A 10,427-nucleotide genomic window follows, 5' to 3' on the forward strand; every position below is an offset into this window, starting at 1 on the left:
TTGAAGGACTATATTTAAAAGAACGGATAATTAGCGAAGACAATATAAATGCATAAAAATGGTAGGATTAAAATTATAATTTTCTCAAGTGTAAAATGATTAGCGAATCCGGCAGTCCATACGTTAGCTCAATAGTTTGTTTCTAAGTATGATTATTCGGAGTGATTATTGAACCCTCCCCTATATCAGTAATGTGTTGTACTCAAACTTGAATTATTGGTATGATTTTCTTTAAAAAAAATTATAATTTTCTTAAAAAAAAAAAAAAACAGTTGAAGCGGGTTGCTGTCGGGGCGGTATAAACCTATCCCTAGCATTACATGATTTATAGCAAGAAAGCAGCGAAGCTGAAAGCCTGAAAATGAAGGTAGCTCCGAGAGTAATAGTGCTATTCAAAGATTTGCATGGCTTCGGCGCCGCCATCTTCCATGCTCTCAGACCAAACCCTAACTCCGACCTTCAATCTCGGTAAGCATAATCTCTTCAGCCCCTCCCTCCTCTCCCGCAAGCGACCTAGCTTACACGGTTCTATTTTCTATTTCCAGCGAAGAATCATTCGACTTGTCATTGGAAAAGTACGGAATCAAAGATTTAAAAGCTTCTGGCCAGATCGTTCATTTCCAAGCTCACACTGGTCTTTATGAGGTATTAATCTATTCCAAATAGCAAATCCAGGTCGAACATTGAACATGTGCTGTCGTGCTTGGTACTTTGTGATTTGTGCTAGTTCTGTTGCACTACTTGCTTATTGGCTTCTTTATTGTTTGTAATTTAACAATCAATGTTTAACTTTCGTGGTTTGTGCTCACTTTTATTGGAATTGCAAATGAGGTTTGGTTCTCTGGTGTTTCTCAGGTGTCTGTGTTGCTTTTGGAAAATTATGAGCCTCCAATCTTGGCTTGTGCTTTAAGTGAAGTTCTGTCTGTATTAGCAGCAGGTGAATCATCAGCTATTCCTACAGTTTTTGTCCCCTTCATTGTGCCAGCAACTAAGCTTAAGGTGGACAGTAAAAGTTCAGCCATAATGGACCATGCTCTAACTTATGGTCTGCAGTTTGGCCCCTCCACTGATGTAACTCAAGCTTTGGTGTCAAAATTGCATACTCCACCACCATCTTTGCAGATTTTTCATGAACAATTGGCCTGCTTGCTCCAGTTGGTCCGGGTATTGATGTTGCCTACAGTTGTTTTGATCAGAAAGACTGAAAGTATACACAGCCAGACATCAGACAAGCAGCTTGAGGTACATATAATATTTGTACTGTATCTTGTTTCTTCACTTTGTGGTTTGTTATATTCCAGGAAAAAAAAAGAAGAAAGAGAAAAAACACAGAATAGTACTCTGTAACTTTATGCTACTTGAATCCTAGAAATTGAAAATATCAACCAGCAACTTAAAGGGCCATGGGTATGCTCTTTTGAAATTCACACTATGTAAAAATCAGATCCTTATGGCAAGAAGTTTTGTTTTTTTAAGTCTGGGATCACTCTTTTAATGAAGTCTCTAGACAAATTGTTGTCAAGTACTAGAAGGCAAAAATGTAGATTTGTCTTGACTAATGATGGTTTGCCTTTGTAGTATTTTGTACCAAATATTGCTATTGCAACTGGCCGAGCTGACTGTCTTATGTACTGCCAGTCAGTAAGTTGATACAGTTGCTAAAATAAAATGCAGTGGCAATAAAACCAGCTCTTGACTGCTTGAGTTTAAGCAGGACAGGATAGATGATGCCTTACATTCTTTAGGATCTTCATTGTCAAATATAAAAATCATTATGTAAAAATCAGATCCTTATGGCAAGAAGTTTTGTTTGTTTGTTTGTTTGTTAGTTAATTTTTAAAAAAATATAAAGTCTGGGATCACTCTTATAATGAAGTCTCTTGACAAATTTTTGTCAAGTACTAGAAGGCAAAATGTAGATTTGTCTTGACTCATGATGGTTTGCCTTTGTAGTATTTTTGTACCAAATATTGCTATTGCAACTGGCCGAGCTGACTGTCTTATGTACTGCCAGCCAGTAAGTTGATACAGTTGCTAAAATAAAATTCAGTGGCAATAAAACCAGCTCTTGACTGCTTGAGTTTAAGCAGGACAGGATAGATGATGCCTTACATTCTTTAGGATCTTCATTGTCAAATATAAAAATCATTATGTAAAAATCAGATCCTTATGGCAAGAAGTTTTGTTTGTTTGTTTGTTTGTTAGTTAATTTTTAAAAAAATATAAAGTCTGGGATCACTCTTATAATGAAGTCTCTTGACAAATTTTTGTCAAGTACTAGAAGGCAAAATGTAGATTTGTCTTGACTCATGATGGTTTGCCTTTGTAGTATTTTTGTACCAAATATTGCTATTGCAACTGGCCGAGCTGACTGTCTTATGTACTGCCAGCCAGTAAGTTGATACAGTTGCTAAAATAAAATTCAGTGGCAATAAAACCAGCTCTTGACTGCTTGAGTTTAAGCAGGACAGGATAGATGATGCCTTACATTCTGTAGGATCTTCATTGTCAAATATAAATGAGGAGCTTAAAGCACTTGAAAATAATGACAGCTAAATTTTGAAGAAAAGGTTAGAGACTTAGAGAAGTGTTCTATTGGCAAGTGATATGTGCCATTTTGCTGCTTCAATCGTAAGAGCTTGTTTTCTTTTAATGAAATAGATTTGCCGTCACTTATAACCCACTTTTCATTGCCAATGTAACAAGCTACGTTAGATGAATTGTAAAATATTGATCGTCATGACTCTAATATGGTTTGTCCTTATAGTAGCATTACACCAACTCGTGCTTTGCAGCTGGCCGAGCTGATTGGCTTGTGTATTGCCAGGCAGTAAGTTATTACAGCTGCTAAATAAATCTCCGTGGCAAGAAAACCAGCTTTTGACTGCTTTAGTTCAAGCATGACAAGATAGATAGTGCCAGACATTTTTGGTAGCAATTACTATGACATTAAGCCTTTCTTCATACTTCCATGTTCGCGCTTATATCATCCTTAGTAATAATACCTGCACTTGCACTAAATAAAACAGTAGCAAAAAAAATGCCCCGTGGGCTTAGCTTGCTCGAGTGGCAGGAAAATTTGATCAGAGGCGATGAAAACTCCTTGTGTGGGTATAGGCAGGGGTGGAAATTGAGGATTGATTAGGTGATTTGCGATTTACCTCCTCCACAGCCCCTTTGGGCAGAGGGCTTAGGATTAGTCTAGCTGAGAATCCTAATGTATCAAAAAAGAAAAAAACAATAGCAAAAAACTTATTAATTCAACATGAACATTTCTACACTTTTCATACAGCACTCTCTTTTGGCATCTTCAGTTGCTGAGCCATTCTCTTACAAGCACCAAGCAGAAACTCAGAAAGTACCCCATATTTACAGTCTCATTGTTTTCTCTTCCTTTTTTCTTTGATATGCTTGGCAGGCTATGTATGAGATCGGGGAGTATTTGGCCAGCTTCTCGTCTCTTTGTTTATCACGGGAAAGGATAACATTGGATCCAACGAAGATGTGTAGGGAGACCGAGGAGCCTTGGCGCGCCTTGTATGGTTAAATTTTGCATCTTGCTGTAGCTGTTTGATTGTATTCTCCCATATGATATGAAATGACTGTAATGGCTACTTGCAAATAATCATTTATATATAAATCCATACTAGCAATTTGGGTAAAATTCTATGTCCTTGTTGCAGTGTAGAGTTTAGAGATTTGTTTCATTCTCTTTCACTCAATAAAAGCTTCCTCATAAACCTCGTGGGTCTTGCCTCTAATCAATTTGGTTTATTAAACATAGTGAATTGACCATTTTAGTTATTGGCATTTAATTTTGTTCAATAATGTTGTTTACTATCTCAATGAATCTATTTTAGTCATTTGGATGTATTGCTTTATCTAAAATTATATCAATTTTAATTTTCTTGAGAACTAAAAAATATATAAATTTGATAGTTAAATACATTATTGAACGAAATTGAAAGCGAAATTTTTTTTCAAAATAATGAAATTGATGGTAATTTTGGTAATTTTCGACAAAGAAATTGGACTGGGGACTGGGGGCCTCGTAGGTAGAAATATAGAATACTATAGCGTTGTGTAAATATTCAAGAGTTTATGGGGCGGATTGTAATTTCGAGAATATTTTACGGAAGAAATTTAAATTTCATTTCTTTGGCGCACAAAATCATTTCTTCTCTCAAGTCTCACTCCCACTCTTCTCTGTAAACATTACAAGCCCTAATAAGTTTTGATCTTTTGAATTCTATCCATCTCGCCATGTCTTCCAAGGCGGGACCCACGCCCGGTGGCGATGACCGCCAGCTGAACCATACGGCGACGTCGGAGGATGGCTGCGGTACCGCGTTGGAGATGCGGAAGAAGAAGGCACGGAGAGTGAGCTTCGCGGAGATGACTTCCGTGCACTTCTTCGACCGCGACGAGGAGGAGACTCCTCGAGATTCCCTCGCTATGGCGGGTGAGGGAAATGCGGTTGAAGAGAACGAGCTAAGTTTCCCTCAATTCGTCAATTTGAAAGCCAACGATGATGGGGAGGATGGAGAAGACGGGAATGTGAGTGATGACGATGAGGATGGAGAGCTTGCAATGCGGAGGTCGTTCCTAAGGCCTATGGAATCTCCTTCTCCGGGCAGTACAATTGGTTCTGCTACCTCAAATGACGGTCAGTACTCCCACCCTTCCCTTTTCAGTTTTCACTGCTTGTGTCTATTGTTGTATATCAGAAAATCAACTGTATATTTGATTTATGTTTATATATTTAGGTTAATTGTTTATGTGCATTATTTTTGGCTGACATTTCTTTTGTACAGATCATTTTTTTGGCCCTGTATCACCCAATTTTATAAGACCTGGACGGCTATCAGATTCTGCCGCTTCAGATGACAATCATGACATTACCATGGATTCAACAGCTTTCTCCATGCATTTCCGTAGCCTTGCTAGGTCAGAGTCAGGGGTAGACTTGAAGACCCCAACTGGCATCCATCTCTCCTTTGAAGAGAAAACACCAACTTGCACTCGAGGAAACTCCATGGTGCTCACTGAAACAAAGAAGCCAATTTCTAGTTCTTCTTTCCCTGCTGTTATTGCAAGTGGAACTAGTGATTCAAGTGATATGAGTCTGGTTGGTGAACATTTGCAGAAGTATGAGTATGGTAGATTGCCACCTGACTTAGATGCACTTCTAGCGGAAGGAGAAATGGAACTGGATATTGCACCAAGGTCAGATAATATCAGTGCTTCAACGTTACCTACAAACGAGAAACCCAACCACTTAACATTAGAAGAGGATGGAAGTGGTCTTATGGATATTAATGAGAATGGTAAGCAGGAAGCAGGTGCCACGGCTTTTAATAACATGCCATCTGAGACTCTGGACAGGATGCTGGATAAGGCAAATGGTGCTCTTGGACTAGCCCCTCTTTCTCATGATACCTATGGTTCCTCATTTCCTGTATCCAATCCTCCAGATTCTGGCATTTCAGTTGATAATGGAACTTTGTTGTCTAATCAATTAAGTAAAGTAAGACTCTCATTCCTAGTCACTTGGTTGTGTTTCCATGTAAAATCATTAGACATTCTGTCTTCTGAAACCAACAATTTTTACAAGTTTGACATGCTGATGGGTCTGGGGGTTGATATTCATTTTATATCTCATTAACTAAATAGAGACAGAACTTTACAATATACTCTGGTTATCAAAGCAACAATCAAGAATCATTAAGGAATTCAAATAACTGTCATTATACATTTCTTCCAACTTCCAATATCAACTATGCCTTCTAGATCCAAGACTAATTCCTGTCGAAATGAGCTGTTTCAGTACTTTATCAGTGCTAAAGGCAAGTTATTATGTATACATATCTGCCTACACACACATTTAAAAGACTGAAATTTTGACCACTCAGTTTCAACCCTTTACGGCACACATTATCTCATGCATGCTTTTAAGTCCTTATGTGTGTTTGCAATCTTTAACTTGAAAAGACTATACAGAATCAACTAAATTTTATTTTTAATTCACCAACCTCTAATACAAACGTGGCTCATGATGTTCCGGCCCAGTACAAGCACAGTTCAGCTATTCCTCAATCCTGCTTTAGTTCCTACATATGTTGCCTTGATTATGCGGTGCATCTTTTGCACAATATGTATATGCCATTAGTCTGGGTATTGAAATGCTAGAGTGATTGTTCTCTTCAAAAGGTTTCACCGATTTCTTAGTTCTATCCTCGGGTAATTTGGTTGTTACAGTAGGATGGGAAGAAGACTAGATCGTTATGCTCCTTTCAATGTTTTCTTTTGATTTTTCAGCAGGAATTATTAATTGTTTCATTTGCAGGACAAGCTAATCCATAACAATATGGAGGCTTCTTTTGATGCTTCTGAGGACTGGAGATCTGAGAAGCTTTCTTCAGTTAATTGTGACACACTGTTGAGTCCAGATAGTAGGCTTCATGTTCATGGACGCACTCATAAATTGAAATCTCCACTGACAGGGTTTGTATCACCTTCACCTGCTAAGAGAAGACTAATACTCACAGGAAGCTCTGCACAAAAATATCGTTCTAGGGTAATTTCTGCTCAAGATGATTCCTTTATTGGAAAAGAGAATATGATATCCCTGGTGAGCTCCGCATCCATTCAAAGAAGCATTTCCAAACTTGAAAGGCTCAAGGCTTCTGCATTTTCTTCTGCTATGGGTGATAGAATTGATGATGTGCTTGTTAGATCATTGGAGTTTATAAAAACACCTCCTATTAGTTCTAACTTGGAGAAAGTTAATGAAGATCTCAAAGAGAAGCTTGCGGATATTCCTATCATTTGTGCAGAAGAGCAATTCTCGGATGTTGCTCAGATAGAAGGACAGGAAAGACAATCATTCGGCATGGACAGTAAAAGTTTCAAGGCTTTGGCACATGATGAAGGTAAAACTATTAGTGAAAACCTTCAGGCCATGTTATAAGTGTTGGAAAACTTCAGATTATATCTTTGTTGGCATTCTTTGTACTGATTAACAGAAATCTTACTGACCACCCTCTTTTTTCCCCTTTATTCAATTGCTCAGGGAAGAATTATAGTCCATTGATATCAGAAGACCCTAAGGGGAAGATGTTATTTACTTCTAGAATAGATTCCCTCCAAGCTGAATTTATAGGAGAAAAACAAGCAACTGGTACCCCTCAACAAATTCATTTTTCTCCAGGAAAATCCTCGGAAAAACTGTCGTCAACATTGCAAAAATTCCTGTGTAGCCCAAATGGAAAATCAAGGTTGCTTGATCAGCAGAAGGTAAGCAGTGTTCTGAATGAGACTTGTGAAACTGCTACGCACTCAAAAAATGACCTTTCTATGGGTGTAGTTGACTGTGTTCTTTATGACCCTGCTTCTTGTTTAATTGAGAGGAACTCAAATGGGCCATCACTGGAGGTTAGTGATTTATCTCCCTTTTCTAAGTTCTGTTGATTTACATGTATGGTTATGTTTTACAGTGCACAGATGCTCCTTTAGGTTGTAATTGCAGCTTCTGCAATTGTTTTTTTAGCACTTAACAAATCTTAATTGCAGACTCCTGAAAGTCTTACGCATGGTTCAGGAAGGAAAGATCTTCAACCACAGGAACTTAATAATAGTAAACCTTTCTCTGTGACTCAAGATCTACAGCTTGCCACACATAACATGCTTGATGGATCTAGTCATAATTCTGCTCAAGAAAGGGGAAACAACAAATTATTGGTTGAACACAGAGAAAGTCAGGATGAAATTATCACATTGCAAAGGAGTCCAAAATTACAAAAATATCAGAGTGTAGATATCTCATCTCGTCCTGATGAAGTGTGCAGTGGAAACCTTATAGTTGGCACTGAACTTAAATATTTGAGTGATGTATGTATGTTTTTTAGTTTGGGCATAATCTAATAGCAAGTACCACCTTTTCTTAAGAAATGAAGAAAATGTAAAATATATGATTAGTATTTTCTCTGTAACTAAAAATCTATTTTACTTGCAGATAAAGTCAAAATTCATGGAAAATGTAGATCAATGGGCATCTTTGTCAATAGGGAAACTTAATGTACATGAGGTATACTCTCTTCTTGCTTCATAGTATATGATAACAAATTCCTTCCGTTGCATTGCTTGCTTCAAATTTAATACAAGTTAACTTTTCTGCAATTGAAGTGCTTGCTTCATATTTAATATAGTTAAATTTTCTTCAATCTAGCTCATGCTTCTAAGTTAGTGTGCTCTTCAAGATACTCTCTACCTCTCTTTAGGCGAATCCTTTTAAGTTGTCTTATTATCTGGTGAAAATTTTTCCCATTTTATTTTGTTTTTTAAGTTGCAGATTGACATGCTTCAGGAATTCATACCTTACATGCAAAAGTCAAAAACATATGAGACATTGCACCATGAACTTCTCTCTCAGGTCTGCATACATGGTGTCATCTTTCTAGAAATAAGGAAAAGAAGAAACAAATGCATGCTATTAGTACATTTCAAAAATCAAAAGTCATGTTAGTTATTGATGCAAACTTTTCCGGTATTCTCCAGAAAACATCTGCTCCTCAAAATCTAAAGGAGAAAAGGTGATTTCTCATTCTGGCTTTATGTTATGTGTGGCATTTTCTGTTCTTATCAACTGTCTTGTTTAGCTCAAAATAGTCTTGCATTCAAACATTGAATAAATGCTTGAGCAGGATAGCTGAAGCAAGATTGCTTATGTGTCGGGTCATGTATGAGAAGGCAAAGTTGCACTTGATGCGTGTGAAGCAGGAGAAGCTACAGGTACAGCTTGTGCTTTATTGATTTTGTTTTTATATCATTATGATTCACTGGGAAATTCCTTTTTGCATGCAGGAAAAATTTCAAACCATAAGCTCTGGGGTTCAAGAATGTAAATCTTTGAAGTTGAATTCTTTGCCTCAACTATCTACAAAATTTGCTAAAGACCTCCATATTGATGTACTTTGTCTGCAGAGGTCTTTTGTTAATCTAAATGGAATGCAAGAGGTATAGTATCAAGCTTAAAATTTTATTGCATTCATTTGCAAGGTGATATGTAGTGCCATTATGCTTTCAACTGGAGAAGAGAAACATTGTAAAGTTCAGGATCCTTCATTAAATGAGAGAATGAGAGATACCCATTCAATGGCATTATTTGGGGTTGGTAACTTTGGCAGGTTTCTTTATCGGAGGAAATGAGGAATAAGATAGTGTCCCAAAATGTCTCTTGAAAATCTGGTCTTTTCATGTCTGTGTGTCCATGTCTAACATGCAGTTTTTGTATCTATGTTTTATAGTGAGTGATTATACTGAATTGCATTTATCTTCACTGACAGGTGGCTTGTAACAAAGTGAGCACTATGATGCAGGCCCTGGAAGTTTCAGACAAGAAAATTACAAATTTGAATAAATATTTTCACACTCATTTTAAAATGAAAGGAGAACTAAATTGTAATGATACCATTGCCTTGGTTAAGGACTATTTGGTGAAGAGAAAATGTTGCAGATTCTTCGGTCAGGAGATGCAGGTGTGTAGTTCTGCTGTTTTATTGTATGAATGAACATTATCTTGTGTCTCACTAAAGTTGTTCTGTCTGCTCATAAGATGGGTGTTATTCACAACATGTGGAGTAGTGCTGGTCATCACACTGTTGTCCTCAACTACCTTGGTATCCTGATTCAAAGGTTTTCTCATTTATTTTTCCACTCATTTTTTTTCAATATATGAAATAATTTTCAGCTTCTAACTACATGCTCTTACATACCAATTTCACTTGTGTTACAGTTTGAAAATAGTTGCTGGTTCAACTTCAAGCATTATCATTTCTAATGAACTCAATGATATGGCTATCACAAAGGTAAGGGTTGTAAGACTGTAGCAAATCTATTTGTACTTGGCTTCTTGTGATTTACTTAAATCTATTTGTATTTGTTGCTGAGTTGCTCTGTAGAGTTTCCCAAATATGGATGCTTGCTCTGTATTTGCATTTGTGCTGCCAGGCGAGATATCCAGGAAGTATGTTGGTGCTAGAAGTCTAGCTCAAGAAGTACAGGCGAGTTTGCTATCCTATTTGTGCTTTGCCCTTTTCCCATCAGCCAAGGCATATTTTCAAAAGAATGAAAAATGAGATTAACCTCTGTTAAGGAATTGAAGGGAGAAAAAATTCTTAAACTGTTATTTCTCATGCTAACTAATACATCTCTATTTATACACATGAGTGAAAGACAATTCTGCACTAAAAAGTCTAAAAGAAACTGCTGCCTAACAAACCAAATAAGGCTGCTGCCTAACATGTTGTTGACTGACAAATGGTGCTGCCTAACATTGCACTAACATAATAATAAAACATAAATAAGACTGCTGGTCTGCTGCCTAAACGGCTGCTGGTCTGCTGTCCAAAATATGAAATATTTCAACA

The 10,427-nt window shown here is 37.2% G+C and overlaps 2 protein-coding genes across 3 annotated transcripts in view; both read left to right on the plus strand.

Moving 5' to 3' along the window:
* Positions 1–313: 313 nt before the first annotated feature.
* On the plus strand, positions 314–3,740 carry LOC116004706. Its single transcript, XM_031244868.1, has 4 exons — positions 314–468; positions 546–645; positions 856–1,242; positions 3,419–3,740. Exons 1-4 carry the CDS (start codon positions 362–364, stop codon positions 3,545–3,547), a joined length of 723 nt encoding a protein of 240 aa, XP_031100728.1. The 5' UTR covers positions 314–361; the 3' UTR covers positions 3,548–3,740.
* Positions 3,741–4,041: 301 nt separating this feature from the next.
* The window catches only part of LOC116011236, a 10,956-nt gene continuing 4,570 nt past the window's right edge, over positions 4,042–10,427 (plus strand). Inside the window, exons 1-14 of one of the 2 annotated variants that reach the window (XM_031250774.1) lie at positions 4,042–4,666; positions 4,815–5,527; positions 6,347–6,932; positions 7,073–7,434; positions 7,573–7,890; positions 8,015–8,086; positions 8,345–8,431; positions 8,557–8,591; positions 8,703–8,790; positions 8,863–9,015; positions 9,345–9,536; positions 9,614–9,693; positions 9,794–9,866; positions 9,960–10,061. In XM_031250774.1, coding sequence (XP_031106634.1) covers positions 4,264–4,666; positions 4,815–5,527; positions 6,347–6,932; positions 7,073–7,434; positions 7,573–7,890; positions 8,015–8,086; positions 8,345–8,431; positions 8,557–8,591; positions 8,703–8,790; positions 8,863–9,015; positions 9,345–9,536; positions 9,614–9,693; positions 9,794–9,866; positions 9,960–10,061 — 3,264 coding nt within the window. In that variant the 5' untranslated portion in view covers positions 4,042–4,263. The remainder of the gene's footprint in view (positions 4,667–4,814; positions 5,528–6,346; positions 6,933–7,072; positions 7,435–7,572; positions 7,891–8,014; positions 8,087–8,344; positions 8,432–8,556; positions 8,592–8,702; positions 8,791–8,862; positions 9,016–9,344; positions 9,537–9,613; positions 9,694–9,793; positions 9,867–9,959; positions 10,062–10,427) is intronic. The other variant, XM_031250775.1, reaches the window with a different exon arrangement.

The sequence above is a fragment of the Ipomoea triloba genome, chromosome 2 (assembly GCF_003576645.1).
Source record: "Ipomoea triloba cultivar NCNSP0323 chromosome 2, ASM357664v1".
Classification (NCBI taxonomy): Eukaryota; Viridiplantae; Streptophyta; class Magnoliopsida; order Solanales; family Convolvulaceae; genus Ipomoea; species Ipomoea triloba.

Coding starts and splice junctions, on each gene's coding strand:
- LOC116004706 (XM_031244868.1), top strand. CDS start 362: ATGAAGGTAGCTCCGAGAGTAATAGTGCTATTCAAAGATTTGCATGGC. Junction 646..855: donor CTCACACTGGTCTTTATGAG/GTATTAATCTAT, acceptor GGTGTTTCTCAG/GTGTCTGTGTTGCTTTTGGA. Junction 1,243..3,418: donor CATCAGACAAGCAGCTTGAG/GTACATATAATA, acceptor TATGCTTGGCAG/GCTATGTATGAGATCGGGGA.